The 16,662-nt window shown below is 43.1% G+C and overlaps 1 protein-coding gene across 1 annotated transcript; it reads left to right on the forward strand.

The window, feature by feature from the left end:
• The first annotated feature begins 2,101 nt into the window (after positions 1-2,101).
• On the forward strand, positions 2,102-15,076 carry GIMAP2 (GTPase, IMAP family member 2). The gene is made up of 4 exons (XM_068972462.1): positions 2,102-2,137; positions 11,663-11,723; positions 12,613-12,648; positions 14,067-15,076. Exons 1-4 carry the CDS (start codon positions 2,102-2,104, stop codon positions 15,074-15,076), a joined length of 1,143 nt encoding a protein of 380 aa, XP_068828563.1.
• The last annotated feature ends 1,586 nt before the right edge of the window (positions 15,077-16,662 follow it).

Raw genomic sequence — 16,662 nt, forward strand, 5'->3', positions numbered from 1 at the left:
ACACATTCCCTCCGTTTCTTCTGTGGTAATCATAAGTTTGTTTTTGATGTCTGTGGGTCTGTTTCTGTTTTGTACATAGATTCATTTGTATTATTTTTGAGATTCCACATATAAGTGATATCCTATAATTTTATCGTTCTCTGTCTGACTTACTTCACTTAGTATCATAATTTCTAGCTTTATCCATGTTGCTGCAAATGGCAATACTACATTCACTTCTATGGCTGAGTAATATTTCTGCTGCCACAAAATTAAAAGAAATTTGCTCCTTGGAACAATATGTATGTCAAACCTAGACAGTATTTTTTAAAAAGCAGACATCACTTTGCCAACAAAGGTCCGTGTAGTCAAAGCTATGATTTTTCCAGTCATCATGTATGGCTGTGAGAAGTCGGACCATAAATAAGACTGAGGACCAAAGAATTGACACTTTGAAACTGTGGTGCTGGAGAAGACTCTTGACAATCCCTTGGACAGCAAGGAGATCAAACTAGTCAATCCTAAAGGAAATCAGTCCTGAATATTCAGTGGAAGGACTGATGCTGAAGCTAAATCTCCAGTACTTTGGCCACCTGATGAGAAGAACTGACTCATTGGAAAAGACCCTGATGCTGGGGAAAATTGAGGGCAAGAAGAGAAGGGGGTGACAGAAGATGAGATAGTTGGATGGCATCACTGACTCAGTGGACATGAGTTTAAACAAACTCAGGGAGATAAAGATGGACAGAGAAGCCTCTGCTGCAGTTCATGCAGTCACAAAGAGTTGGACATGACTTAGCAGCTGAACAGTAACAACAAATATTTCACTGAGAATATCTATATTCTATTTAAACCAATTGTCTGTTGATGTGCTTTTAGATTGTTTCAGTGCCTTGATTATTGTAAATAGCGCTGCTATGAACACTGTGGTGTGTGTATTTTTTTTAATTAGTTTTCATCTTTTCTGCATACCTGCCCAGAAGTGAGGTTGCAGGATCAAAAGGTAGCTAATTGTTCCACATGTAGATGTATTTTTAACGTGTTTGTTGCAGGAGGGAGGTGCGCTCCACGTCCTCTTACTCTACTGTCTTGATCCCTCTCCTTAGGTGTCATTCCTGATTTGGGGGGGGAAAAAAAACAGTTCAATGAGATCTCTATGGTGAGATCAATTGTCCTTTCCATAGTAAGATCTCTCTTCTCCCCAGCTTTCCCACTCTCCCTCATTCTAAGTCCCATCTCACACAAAGAGTAAAAGGCACATAGCCCAGCATTTTAACTCTCTCCTGTGAAATGACCATAACATTTTGTGATGGGGAAGGAAAATGGTGGAGGAGTTGAGGTAGAAAATAGCTGTGGCAGAGACAGGAAGTAATGTAGCTGCACACAGATAGAGTGACAAGTTTCGTTCCTACTATGTGAGACGGTTCTGGGAAATGCCCTAACCTCACTTGTACACACAGACTTCCTGGGGACATGCTGAGATGCACAAACAAAACCCCTCATCATACTGTTAAGGTCAAAAACAAATATAGACCAGCCTTAGAAATTCCCTGGCAGACAAAACCAGTGTTGTCATACAAAGTTTAATTTATCTTCTCTTGAAAGACTAACTTGGACTGGGTCATTTCTTGCTTATGTCTCTGGAACTCACAAGCAAACCTTAAACTGTGCCCCAAAACTGATATGAGGCAATCACTCACCAATTCCCCATCATTTAAGAAAATCCTAATATTATTACCATCACTTTGAAAAATAGTCACTGCCTTGTCACTAACCTAAGCTGTCTTGTAACAACGTACCCCTGAGCTCCTTCCATGTTCTGCTTTGAGTGCTCCCAGCTTTCAAACTGTCTTTCTGGTATGGGCAAAATAAACCTTTACAATGACCATTTCAGCAATTCATTGGTTTTACTTCTGTAGTTTCTGAACTTTCAACAGTATCCATAGTAGTAAAGAGGTACAAACCTTGATGAGTGATAGAGAATCTGCATCAAGCAAAGATGGTAATTTGCAGAGGGGAGAACTGCAGACAGTAGAAGACATTGTCCAGACCTAGTGTGGAACCTTGCTGGTGGCACATCACTAGACTGGTGATTCTTCCATGCCTGTCCAGGATCTCCTGGATGGAGTCTGCTCCCATCACCGACATTAAGGAATCGGTAAGAATTCAAGGGCTATTAAAGTGAATAGTGTGCTTTGTGGGGAAGTGAGAAACTTGGGGCTACCTGGAAGGGGCCATGTACACCCTTGTCTCCTTGTTTGAAAAAGTGAACGTGTTAGTTGTTCAGTCTTAGCCGACTCTCTCGACCCCATGGACTGTGGTCCAGCAGGCTCCTCTGTCCATGAAATTCTCCAGGCAAGAATACTGGAGTGGGGTGCCATTCCCTTCTGTCAGGGATCTTCCTGACCCAGGGATCAAACCCAGGGATCTTCTGCATCGCAGGCAGATTCTTTACCATCTGATCTATCAGGGAAGCTTGTACCAAAAGGTGAGTATAAATGACTTAATTTACCCTCTGTCTCCAACTCAACATTTCTGAGATGAATCTAGGAATCAAAACCCCAGGACCCAGAAGGCTGGCTTTTATTGCCATTGCCCTGGTAGGACTCTTTATTGTAAGTTTCCCAGATTTGTCACTGTCCCTCCCCTGGACTGGTCACCACTTAGGATCTCTCATCAGGGAGCACTGGTCCTCTGAGCCAGCCCTGCAAAGTGAAAAGTGCATTCTGACCAGCTTTATGAGGATTTATGGGTTTGTGAGGAAGAGATCATGCTCTTGGGTGAGCTGGACTGTCATGCTCACTGGGTATGCTAAGAAATATTGGGGAACTTTAATGTCACCATAGGAAGAGACCTCAGACCATTGGCCACAACCTTCATTTTAACCATAAACAAATGCTGCTCAGAAACTTTATGAGCCTTGCCCATAAAATACAGTGGCAGCCTGATGCCCACAACTTCCATCTTTTGATCTCAACACATTTTTTTTCACTCTATTTGTGTTAACAAGAGGCACAAGTGCTGAGATGACAGTGGGAATGTCCAATGCTGAGGGGGCTCACAGGAGCAAACCAGCAACTGTGAGCTGATGCAAAAGTCTTAAAGTCACCCACAGGCATAATGAATACTGAAGGACACTCAGAGAGGGAAGATCTAATGTCTTAATAGGAAGAGGCAGAGATGATTTTAGGGGAAGACTGGGGGAAAGCCCCTATATATTTTAATGCAGCAGAAAAAGGGCTTTTGGAGTTAATACAGCCCCCCTTGTTAACCACAATACAGTTTTTTCTAGGTAGGAATTCAAGTTCCTGCCATTGTGTCAGTGTGTCTCACTGCCAGTAGGTCATGCTTATAAGAAAGGTTTTGCAACAATCTCTGACCACCCTAGCCTAACAGTCAGTCTGCTCCCTGAAATGTCCTTCGTCTCTTAAAAAAAGAACATCTTTGCCAGTATCCAGATTAAATTAACCTTTGAAAAACATTCTTCCATAAGGATGCTAATCTTCAGAAAGAATAAGACCTGAAAGCAGGACAGGCTGGGAATGGGCTGGGGGCTAAGCACCAGAGTTTGTGTGGTGTGTGTGTGTGTGTGTGTGTGTACTTCAGTTGAAGAAGTCTCTGAGGAGCAGCTTGGGCAGAGTCTGGAGCAGCCTTTCCAGAATATCTAGTGCCTCTGTATTCTTTGTGACCCTCAGACTCACCAGTTCTCAAACCTGCCAGGACCCCAAACCAGGACTGAAGGGAAGGGTGTTCTCGTGAGGTTGGGTCTCTCAGACTCCCTGGTATAGTGGGATCAAGAACTGGGGTCAAGAGTTAAAAAGACATTGTGTGAACCTAAAAGTCCATCAACAGATGAATGGATAAAGATGATGTGGCACATATATACAGTGGGATACTGCTCACCCCTAAATAAGAATGAAATCTTGCCATTTGCAGCAACATGGATGAACCTAGAGATTATCACACTAAGTGAAGCAAGTCAGACAAAGACACATAATATCACTTATATGTCAAATCTAAAAAAAGATACAAGTGAGCTCATTTACAAAACAGAAATGGATTCACAGACATTGAAAACACACATGGTTATCAAAGGGGAAAGAGGGGAAAGATAAACTGGGAGTTTGGGATGAACAGATACACATTGCTATATATAGAATAGATAACTAACAAGGGCCTACTTGTAGCACAGGAAACTATATTCCATATCTTGTGATAATCTATAATGGAAAAGAATCTGAAAAAGAATACGTATGTATGTATAACTGAATCACTTTGCTGTTCACCTGAAACTAAGCACATACATGCTCAGTCACTCAGTCCTGTCCAACTTTTTGTAACCCCATGGACTGTAGCCTGCCAATCTCCTCTGTTCGTGGGATTCTGCAGGCAAGAATACTGGAGTGGGGTGTCATTTCCTCCTCCAGGGGATGTTCCTGACCCAAGGATCGATTGAACCCGTGTCCTCTGCAAGAGATTCATCAGCAGGCAGATTCACTGAGCCACTTAAGAAGCCCCACGAAACTAAGATAACATTGTAAATCAACTGTACTTCAGTTTTCTTTGTTTGTTTAAAAAAAGACATTGTGCAAGAAAGATAGGAGAGGAAGTGGAAGAGAAACCTAGACTGATACTGGGTAACCCAGGATTGGTGGAGTCAGAAAAAAAGGGATAAGGGAAACAAAAACAGGAATTTCAGTGGATAGATGGTAACTTCCTATTGTCTCAGTTTCACTTCTTTAATCTCCTCTTACCAAATCAAGATTATGAAACTCAGCTTTATCCTGTGTCTGTTGCTCAACAGACCCCCATTGTAGATCTCAGGTCATACTCCTTGGCCTGGAATTGACAGATTTACCTCAGGCAGCAAACTTTTCTTCACAGCCCCATCTCCTTACATTTTGCTACACACAATAGCCCTGGGGACACAGCAATAGGCCTGGGGTCCTCAAAGTCCCCTTCCTGGCTCTAACCCCACACTTATTCTCTAAGTTGTTCAAGTTATTCACTTTTCTGAACCTTGTTTTTACTTATGTAGATATGGATATAATAATCTGTACTTCCCAGTGTGGCTGTAAGTATTAAGTAAGAAGAAGATATAAAACACAGTGTTTCAGTTCAGTTCAGTTCAATTCAGTCGCTCAGTCTTGTCCGACTCTTTGCAGCCCCATGAACCACAGCACACCAGGCCTCCCTGTCCATCACCAACTCCTGGAGTTCACCCAAACTCGTGTGCATAGTGTTTAGTCCAAAGTAATTAAATGGTAGTGGTGTCTGTTTCACACAGTTCACTTGTGCTCTTCTTCCCACCCATATAATGCTTCTACCTCCAAATCACCATTCATGCCACTTCCTCCCACCTGTCTGTTTATCCCCAAAGCACTCCATGTATCCCATCCTCCCATCCTTTAGAGAAAATCTCCATGACCTCCTACGTGACAACTTGAGATCACTGATCAGCCCTCCTCCCATCAATCAGACACTGCCTCCTGGATGCCACTATTCCACCAGTGTCAGTTCTTGTCTCCTCATCAATATATGAAGACACCTGTAGAAAGGAAGTCATATAGGTTTCTTCTTTTTTCCCTGACCTCATCTTCTGACACATGACAGGCACATCAGAGACATCTGAATCTACCTATAGTTTATCTAAATGGCTACTTACTCTGATCATCTCCTGAGTCATGGAAAATGCTACTATCAACTACTTTGCAGACTTACTGCATAATAGACCAGGGCTTCTCAAAGTGTGGGCCATGGACCTGCAGCATCAGCTTGAACTGGAGACTTGTTAGAAATGCAAAGTCTTGAGCTCCATCCCAAACTTACTGAACCAGAAACTCTGGGATTAGAGTGTAGCCATCTGTGTTTTTACAAACCCTCCAAGTGAGTCTGATGCAAGGTAAAAATCTGAGCACCACAGGGCTAAGGCATTTTCTGTAAAAGGTCTTTCACTTCAGATTAAATCAGCTACCAGGATATCTTAAAGGGGATAGACAAAGCACATGTGAAATGTAAAGGCTTTGGGTGAGAAAGTCAGCCCTGGACCGTCTCATCTATAATGAACCTCAAAGAAAATGTAGGAGTGATTTGGACAACCAGGAAATGTCCTAGATGACCCATGTATGGAGAAACCAGAAACTAAAAGTGCCTCAAGGATAAAACTCCTACTTCTGTTTATAGTTGGTTCTGGGCACATGATGGTAACCCAGCTTCAATGCAAATGATGACAATGACCTAGGGCAGTCGTCCTCAAAGTAAGGTCCTTAGAACAACAGCACTCATATCACCTGGGAATTTGTTAGAACTCCCACATTTCAGGCTTCACCAAATCCTCCTAATTCAGAAACTCTAGGAATGTTGCCTAGCCCTCTGTGTTTTCACAAGTTCTTCAGGCACACTGGTGCAAGCTAACGCTTAGAAATCACAGTGGTAGGCACTGGGGTGGCATACTTTCCATACATTTTTCCACTTAATTCTGATAATTCTGTCAATAGTTGAAGTTTTTTTATCATTTGAAGATGAAAGAAATTAAGGTCAGATTTGCCTTAAGAGCACGTAGCTGGTCAGTGACCAAACAGGAATTGAAATGGCCTGTTTCCCAAACCCCACTGAGTATACAGAGGATGTGTTTTGGTCATCCGTGGTCACTGATGGGCCCTGGGAAACTAAAACTGATGGAAGGTGGGGGTGGGCAGGTGAGGACAGCAAGTTAGAACTAGAGCAAATAGAGCCATCCCTACAGTTTCAATGGAGTTGAATACAGTTGAATGGAGTTGAATACAGTTTCAATGGAGTTGAATACTTCAATACAGTTTCAATATTCAAACCCAGGATCTGGCAGCAAGTTAGATCTGAGGTATCCACCTCTTTTAAAATACCCTGTACATCTGAGAGTAAAGGGCCATAGGCTACAACAGCCAAAACTTTCAGACTATATAATGGTGTTTGGAGGACTTGCAGCTTTAACTCTTCGTTTGAACTCCTTCAACCTGTATTCAGCCCCGTTTGACTTCTTTCTCAGTCTCTCTCCCTGTATGCTGCTTTCTTTGCTAAGCACCTCCTGGAAGAGCTTTACTAGAAAGAGAGGAAAGGCAGGTGGTGTTTGGTAGAGGGGGTTTCAGCCCCTTTGGATCACACCTGATAAATTGGTTTTCCTCTCAGAGGAAGGAGCTTGCCTCAGGAGTAGCTCTGGGTCTTGTGGTTTCCTTTTGCAGACAGAATAACAAACAGTTATTTTTCTCTCTTGGTTCAAAAGAAATGCCCCAAAACCAAGCTCTTCTCAAGACATAGTTGAACTTAGAACAAGAGGTGAAACAAGAAAGCATTTTATGCAGGAAGTGGTTGGAAAAAAGTGAAGGGTTGACAGAGTCCTGAGCATGGGGGAGGGTGTCAGGAAATAGTTGAGGCAGAGGGCTCGCCTCAGAAGTCACAGCCAGGGTACTTCTCCAGCTCACCTGAACCACAATAGGTCTGTTTCCACGCCCTGAGTGAAGTGAGTGGGGAGGCAGGGGAAGTGAAAGAGAACATTGAGGAAGACCCCAGGAAAGATCCCCAAATGCAGATCATATAAAGAAGGACAAGGGACAGGACTTTCCTACCCATTCTTCACACAACTCATATTCGGGGCCAGGACACTACAGCCCCAAGTCAGTCCCAGAGGGAGTTTCCATTGTTTTGCAAGAAAACATTTAGGACCAAAACTTGACAAATCCCTGCCTTGATCTCCAGCCTCATTTCTACATAATCTGACTTCCTGCCTCTGGGTTCTAGCCATCCTTGGCTTCCTTTAAATACCTGAGAACTCCATGTGGTCACTTGCCTTGGAATGTGGTGTGACTTATTCCTGGAAATACCTCCAATCCCCACCTCCCTCACTTTTCAAGTTCATCTCAAACAATGTTGGGCTTCCCCAACAGCTCAGTTGGTAAAGAATCTGCCTGCAATGCAGAAGATCCTGTTTCAATTCCTCATCTGGGAAGATCTGCTGGAGAAGGGATAGGCTACCCACTCCGGTATTCTTGCCTGGAAAATTCCACCAACTGGTATAGTCCATGAGGTCACAAAGAGTCAGATGCAACTGACTGACTTTCACTTTCAAACAATGTTACTTTTTCTCAGAAGTCTTTCCTGACAACCCCACTCCAATCAGTTAAACTCATCTGTTATACATTCCTGATGCACACTGACATTTTTATTAAAAAAATAATCGCTATGCTGTATAATCTTCATTCAATGTCAGACTTGCCTAAGAAAAGAAGAGATGATGGAGAAAGGTGGTGATGGTAAAAATCTTATTTTCTTAAAAGACAGAACCAAGATTCTTCTGTAGTGCAAGTATCTAATCAAGGAAAACACCATGGTTGATATGTTCAGAAGGAAAAGGAGACCCCAAAACCAGGGTAATCAAAAGAAAAAGAATCTCTTTGTTTTAGAAAGGGATAAAATTACTCACAAAGGAATGCAGAACCTCAAAATTAGCTATTATCAAATAAAATACAGCAATAACTTAGATGATAAAGATTTGTCCTAGGTGTTCAAAGAAGATTCAATATGAGGAAATATTTTCATATAATTTAATGTATTATGAAGCTATGGAGCAACATAATCCAATCATGGCCTTAGCTGTTGGAAAGTAATTTGGTAAAAATTTAGCATCTAATAATTGGCCAACAAACGTCTGTCTAGTCAAAGCTTTGGTCTTTCCAGTAATCTTATATGGATGTGAGCTGCGGCTGCTGCTAAGTCGCTTCAGTCATGTCCGACCCTGTGCGACCCCATAGACGGCAGCCCACCAGGCTCCACCGTCCCTGAGATTCTCCAGGCAAGAACACTGGAGTGGGTTGCCATTTCCTTCTCCAATGTATGAAAGTGAAAAGTGAAAGCAAAGTCACTCAGTAAGTGTCCAACTCTTTGTGACCCCATGGACTGCAGCCTACCAGGCTCCTCCATCCACGGGATTTTCCAGGCAAGAGTACTGGAGTGGGTTGCCATTGCCTTCTCCAATGGATGTGAGAGTTGGACTATAAAAAAAAGCTGAGCACCCAAGAATTGATGCTTTTGAACTGTGGTGTTGGAGAAGACTTTTGAGAGTCCCTTGGACTGCAAGATCCAACCAGTCCATCCTAAAGGAAATCAGTCCTGAATAATCATTGGAAGGACTGATGCTGAATCTGATGCTCCAATGCTTTGGCCACCTGATGCAAAGAACTGACTCATTGAAAAAGACCTTGATGCTGGCAAAGATTGAGTGCAGGAGGAGAAGGGGACGACAGAGGATGAGATGGTTGGATGGCATCACTGACTCAATGGACATGAGCTTAAGTAAGCTCCAGGAGGTGGTGATGGACAGGAAAGCCTGGCGTGCTGCAGCCCATGGGGTTGCAAAAGTCAGACGTGACTGAGAGACTGAACTAAATAATTGGTTACATTTTTACTATAATAACTTCCATCTCAATCTCAAAGCTTGTACTTTATTTAACTGGAAGCATTAAGCTATTGCCACAAAAGTTAGAAACAAGTTAAGGAGGCCTACTATATTGTGATTATTGAACATTCTTCTAGATTTTGTTGTTGTTGTTGAGTCACTAAGTTGTGTCTGACTATTTGCCACCCCATGAACTGCAGCACGCCAGACTTCCCTGTCCTTCACCATCTCCCTGAGTTTGCTCAAAGTCATGTCCATTGAGTCAGTGATGCCATTCAACTACATCATCCTCTATCATCTCTGTGGATCACAACAAACTGTGGGTTCTTCTAGATACTAGCCACAATAAACTAACAGCAAATGAAATTAGATTTTTTTTAATCCAAGAAAAGGAGGTAAAATGATCATTTTGACTGCATAAAGAACTTCTCCAAATCAATATCAAAAGGATTAACAGAATTTAACCATGAGCAACAAATATATTCTGAGCTTCTCACATGGCTCAGTCATAAAGAATTCACATGCCAATGCAGGAGATGTAGGAGATGAGGGTGTGATCCCTGGGTCAGGAAGAACCCCTGGAGGAGGAAATGGCAGCCCACTCCAGTATCCTTGCCTGGAAAATCCCATGGACAGAGAAGCCTGGTGGGCTACTGTCCATGGAGTCACAAAGAGCCGGACATGACTGAGCTACCAAGCATGCACAGCACAAAAAACAAATATATGAGAAGATATCAATTAAAAAGACATAGTTCTTTAACAATGGAAAAATAATTTGACCACATTCATATTGAGTGATACATGTTACCAACACATGAATTTGCCACATCCTCACCAACACTCCTCTCCTGTCTTTGTAGTAATAGCCATCCTCACGGGTGTGAGATGCAATCTCAGGATGGTTTTGATTTACATTCCCCTGATAAATAGTGACGCTGAGCCTGTGTTCAAGTACCTGTTGGCCATTTGTATGTCTTCTTTGAAACAATATCTATTCAGGTCCTTTGCCCATTTTTAATTGAGTTATTTGTCAGGATACTTACATTATCCAATACCTTTCTTTCATAAATCAAAAACATTTTGGGTATTCAAAATAGCAATATTTTACACTTTTTTATTCTATGGAAAGTTTTTATAGAGGTGCTTTACTGAATTTTACATATGATTTAGAAAATCAGTGGGCTTTGAATTCGATATTGCATTATATTTGTTTTCATATAAAACAATTGGAAATAGGTCCCTGTTAGTGTTTTGACACAGAATGTTTTGTTTTTAGGAAGAGATTACTGTTATTAAATAGAAGACTACAAAGTAAAGGATGTGGAAGAACTCAAAACAGTGATAATAGTGTGTGACAAGGACAGTGGTGTCCCCCTGGGTCCCGGCTGCACTGTGTTTTCCAGCCTCTCATATGATGAGGTCCGGGCCTGGGAATCGTTTCTCATCAACAGTTGGTAGGGAAAGCGAAGTGCATCACTACTGATCTGGGATGTTTAAAGGCTGCCTAAGAAGTCCCACATTTCCTCTGTCCCTACTGCGCTGAATGTCACAGAAATAAAGATAAAAACATTTGAGTGATTTCAAATTTAACCCTTTGGTTTATTCCCCCTGACTGTAGACACTCAGAGCATTATTGTAGACATTGCCTAGATCATTGTAGACACTGCCTGGATCACTGCTCCCCCAGGGAGTCTGCCCTGAACTGTGTAGCTGAGCAAAGGAAAAGCAAAGAAACCACGAATGAGTCATTTCCAAATGCGTTCAGACAGGCATCTCCCTCTCTCAGTTCCCCTTTCTGTACTCTCCCTTTGCACAGCGCCCTGTCCTTGCCCCCATGCCCATACTTTCTGCCCCTGCAGTGGCACTTGCCTTTAGAACAGTCACTGCTAAGTGTGGATAAGGTTATTTCTCCTGGGAGGCCTTGGAGGGTTGCATTCAGGCAAACTTGTAAGTGTAGGGACACAGCCTTGGGATGGGGGAAGGAATTAAATCTCCCAGCATCGTCAGCCGCCCTTTTATTCCACTTTAAACAATTCAAGTGTTGTTTGTTTTTTCAACTGAGGCAAGGACAACAAACGACAACAAATGGCTCATTAAATTTTGCCATTTTAACTGTTTATTTTTAAAAAGAGAATTTCAGACAGTCATGGTGCAGGGGCTCTGTTGCAGCACAGAAGCTCACTGGAGATTCAAGAGAGGAAGAAGCAGACTAGATTTTCAGCTTTCTCTCTCTCTCTCTCTCTCTCTCTCTCGAAGCTGAACTGTCAAGCCGCAGATTTGAACAAGGAGGCATCTGTTTCTTTCAACGATAACTCAGGTAAGCCCACACTTGTGAGAGTTCTGTGCCGTTCATTCCTAGTTTTCAGGCAATGCTTGAAAAAGAAAAAAAAAAAGTCTAAACAAATTTGCCCTGTTTTCAGGGAAACAGAGTGATGCTAAAGTGAAGCCAGTTTGCAGGACCTGTAATCTTCTTGGAATTTGGTTTACCCAATAGTGGCAAAGAGAACATTACACAAAAGGGCTAACTGGGAAGAACTTGCTCATTAACACAAGAGTTTTCTGTGCCATGTAGCTTGGTACAGGTTGTCAGTTTTTAAGATACTTCCCTCTGCATAGGAAAGGGAACTAAATGGCAAGGCTTCTTGTGGAAAGAGGAAAATTCAAGTAACTAACAGATCAAATAAAGCACATTTCTGGTTTGAAGAAGAGTGCACTTTCCCGAGTCGCGTTTTTAATTCACTGAGTCTCTCAGAAAGTCCCTCGGTGTGAGGGCAGGGGTTTGGCGGCAAGTGGAGAACTAAGGATGGGAGCAGGTGGGGAGGAGGGAAGGAAAGAGGACTCAGCCTCGGACAACCATGGCAGACCTGGAAAGGAAACAAAAGAAGGCCGCCACGGAAAGCAAGAGGGGGGGCGGGGGGGAGTTCCCCACGGAGAAGGGACCCTAGAGGAGAGGTGGGCGTGGGGGTAAGACGCAGCAAGTGGGGCCACAAACGAACCCAATCTTCTGACTCACTGAGTGAACTTTGACCAAGTGACTACATTTCTCTGTAAACCAGCAATCGTAATTCTTTCCACCCCCCTCCTCAGCTTTGTGCAGACAACTGGGGCATGGTTGTGAACATGCTCAAGAAATATAAGGTTCCTTCGTGCATCATAACTCAAAAATGACCATTTTTTAATTGACTTCTGGTCTCTCTGTCTCTCAGGAACAGCCATGGGCCAAAATGAAAGCAGTCCCTCTGGTGAGTAAGTGACCTCCTGTGCATGGCATTTCTACCCTACTCTGCGCCTGAAGTGAAAGGGAAAGTCACTCAATCATGTCCAACTCTTTGTGACCCCATTGATTTCATGGTCCATAGAATTCTCCAGGCCAGAATACTGGAGTGGGTAGCCTTTCCCTTCTCCAGGGGATCTTCCCAACCTGGGGATCGAACCCAGGTCTCCCACATTGCAGGCAGATTCTTTACCAACTGAGCTCTCAAGGAAGCCCTATTCTGTGCCTAGTTTGTATAAAAATCATGCTATCCTCTAGAATCACAATATGAGCCAGCAACTGTTTCTTCATCAGAGGGAATAACTTTGCACTGTTCATTTCAATTTCCCTGGTCCAATCATTTCACTGGTGATCGTGACCACATCTCTGCCCAGCCAAGGTCAGAGGAACCATCTCTGGCCCTGGAACAGGCAGGTTACTTATCCACCTGGAGATGGAACCACCATCTTGGCTACACATTTCTGATCTTCAGAAAATTTGCCTTTTAGGGGGCCAGAACTGAGTGATATAGACAAGCTGAATGACAAGATACATTTCTAATTCTATCTCATCCCCCAGTTTTCTTGGATCCAATATGACAATGCCCTGCAGACCTAGAGAAAGCTAGATGCTTTAAAATCATTATCTTGTTTGATAATAGACTCAGCTTCTACTTTATAAATACAATATATTTATTATGAGAGTATCTTCTCCCAGATATTTCCTTATCATTAAAAATATTCCATTGGCATGACAGTATGGTAATAACAAAATAAGTTTGCTCTTTTTTCCTTTTTTTTTAAATTGAAATATAGTTGATTTACAATGCTGTGTTAGTTTCAGGCATGCAACGAAGTGATTTAGGTATACACACAAACACGAATATATTCTCTTTAGATACTGTTACATTACAGGTTATTACAAGATATTTAGTACAGCTCCCTGTGCTCTGCAGTAGTCCTTGTTTGTTATTTTATATATAATAATGTGTACATTTTAATCCCAAACTCATAATTTATCCCTCCCTTGCCCCTTTCCATTTTAGTAGCCAGAAGTTTGTGCTCCATGTCTGTGAGTCCACGTCTGGTGTCTGTGAGTCCACGTCTGGTTTCTGTGATTTATTTATGCTGCATCAGGTTCGTTGCGGCACATGGGACTCTTCGGTGCATTGTGCAGGGTTCGCTAGGTGCAGCACACAGCCTTTTCTTGCAGCGCATGGGCTTAGTTGCCCTGCAGCATGTGGGATCTTAGTTCCCCGACCAGGGATTGAACCTGCGTCCTCTACATTGGGCCATCAGGGAAGCCCCTATAGCTGTTTTTTGTAAGTGAGTTCATCTGTATCCTTTTATTGGCGGGGAGACTCCACATATAAGTGATATCATGTGGTATTTGTCTTTCTCTTCTAAGTAAACTTGCTCTTAGCAGGACCTTTAAAGAGTCACCCAGCTCACTGTGCCAGAGGATCAGAGCTGAGAATCATTCTGGTGGGCAAAACGGGAACTGGCAAAAGTGCAACAGGGAACAGCATCCTCCAGAAGCCAGCATTTGAGTCCAGGCTGAGTGCCCGGTCCTTGACGCAGACTTGCAGTGAGAGTCGGGGCAGCTGGGGAGACAGAGAAGTGGTGGTTATTGACACACCAGATATGTTTTGCGGCAAGGACCTCTCTGACTCCCTGTACCAAGAGGTGCAGAGGTGCTACCTGCTCTCTGCCCCAGGTCCCCACGTGCTGCTCTTGGTGACACAACTGGGCCGATTCACCACGGAGGACCAGCAGGCTGTTCAGGGGGTGAAGGAGATCTTCGGAGAGGGTGCCATGAAGCACACAGTTATTGTCTTCACCCGCAAGGAAGACCTCGAAGGAGGCTCCCTGAGGGATTATATCCAAAGCTCAGACAACAGAGCCCTAAGCGAGCTGGTGGCAGCGTGTGGGGGGCGAATGTGTGCCTTTGACAACCGTGCTACAGGGAGCATCCGGGATGACCAAGTGAAGGAGCTCATGGACTTGATTGAGAGCCTGGGGACAGTGGAAAGGGGTGACCACTACACTAACAGGCTGTACAGCCTTCTAACACAGTCAGACTGTGGGCCTGTACACTCAGAGGAAAGACTGCAAGATGTCAAAAGGAGCTTTGTAAAATACATGGAAATTCAGAGACGTGGTACAATCGTGGCCAAAGCGAACTGCCTGAGAAAAGCCCTAATCCAAGCTGTGCTGTGTATTGTATGGTGTGCTCAGGTGTCTGCCGCATTGCTCACTCAGTTATTTTGTGTATTGCACAGGACGTGTGATTTCTTTTGCCGCTTACCCTTTAGTATGTGCAGTTTATTCTGGAGTTTACTGTTAGTCGTCCCCAAAAAATTAGTGATGATGTTTAGAAAGACCGGTAGACTGGAATGCAAGACTCCTGTGTCATAGTTACCAATCAGTGCCTCTTCATTCGCTGTCATATCCTGAGTAAGTTACAGTTGCCCGCCCCAGATAGTCAGTGTCTGATATCGCAAAATGTTTGAGATTCTGTGAACTGTTTAGATCTCAACCTCATCCTATTTGTTAATGAATCAAATGATTTTAAAATTTCCTGTTTGTTTTGAAATATAATACCAAAACCTTCTGAAAGTTATAAACATAAAATTCCTCTCATTTGCAAGTCTCTATCTAAAGTCAGTTTTATGCTCCTGAAAACTCCGTTTCTTCTTTATACTATCACTATTGCTTCTGAATATAACAAAAATGGCAGTAAAATTTCTACAAGGTATAGTAAATTAACAAGTGAGCTGTAAAGTTCCTAAGATCACATGACTTTAACTCCATGCTATGGTTTTATCCTCCGAAGATGGTAAATGGACATATGGCTTATTTCTCTGACACAACCAACTCACGCTCAACAATCACACACAGACACACACATCAATAGTCTGTTTTATGTGCATCAAAAGAAGCTCAACTAGACTTTATCCCTTGTGTCCAATCCCAGTCAGCATTGAAACATACTAGAGGCTTATGTTTCAGACAAGAGTGGACCTAGTATTTTGCATTTTACAGTAGTTTACATTTAACATCTTCTTGTTAAATGCAACTAGAATTTATTAAAATAAACACAGTCTGTATGACTGATGAGCTCACTAGATAATTAGGAAAACTCCAAGGAAGCAGCAAACAGTACACATAAAAGAGAGGCGGGAAAAAGTAAGAAGGATGTAGAGCTAAAAGCACGCTCTCGTAACCAGGGAAACCCTCAGGCAAAGTCACAGGTGGTGAAGGAAGACTCCACATGCGTGCATGAGAACACTGAAAGGCAAGGAGTTATCGAAGAAACACTGGAAGCATCTTCATGAAAGGTATACATTGCGTAGCAAAGACTTAGTCAAGACTCATCTATGTCGTTCGGACTCGGGTGAAGCCAGTGAGGAGCCATATTCACCTCAGTCTTAAGGAAATACTGCCGGGGTCATTCACCTGCAGGATTGGCACTTGAGAAACCTTGGCAGTGTGTCTCCTTCAACTCTGTGCCCTGGACACCAGACTTTCTTCACACTAGTCCTGGCCCCACTAGCCTACTGGGAGAATGAGACCCTGGGCTTCAATAATGCTGAATGGAAAAAATGGAGGTGTCAGTCACTCAAGAGACACTGTACCTGGAAAAAAAAAAGAACAGAAAACAGTTGACCTTGGGTCTCTTTCCTACCTGAGAAAATGGGCTGGAAAGAAAGATGAAATAGCAGGTCCCAGCCAGTAGGTTAGGGCTCAGGACAGTCGTCCTTCCCACATCCAGCAACAGTCAACTCTAAGAGGCTTGAGTTGGATTGGTGAGCTGACCAGTTCTAGGGCCAGTCCTTTGGTACCTGTTCACCACACCACTGGGTCTTTTACTGACCTCACTCTCATGACGCTCATGAGAGAAGGCAGAATAACTAGAATCAGTGCTACCAACACAGATGACCAGACTAAGCTCTACATAATGCTAACTTAGGAATAGTGTAAACGCATGGTGGCTCGGCAGT

The sequence above is a fragment of the Capricornis sumatraensis genome, chromosome 5, assembly GCF_032405125.1.
Source record: "Capricornis sumatraensis isolate serow.1 chromosome 5, serow.2, whole genome shotgun sequence".
Taxonomy (NCBI): domain Eukaryota; kingdom Metazoa; phylum Chordata; class Mammalia; order Artiodactyla; family Bovidae; genus Capricornis; species Capricornis sumatraensis.

Bases quoted from the DNA above. Each gene is read 5' to 3' on its own strand.
- GIMAP2 (XM_068972462.1), top strand. From the start codon at position 2,102: ATGGAGTCTGCTCCCATCACCGACATTAAGGAATCG. The intron at 2,138-11,662 runs GTAAGAATTCAA...TCTCTCTCGAAG, and splicing joins TCACCGACATTAAGGAATCG to CTGAACTGTCAAGCCGCAGA. The intron at 11,724-12,612 runs GTAAGCCCACAC...TCTGTCTCTCAG, and splicing joins TTCTTTCAACGATAACTCAG to GAACAGCCATGGGCCAAAAT.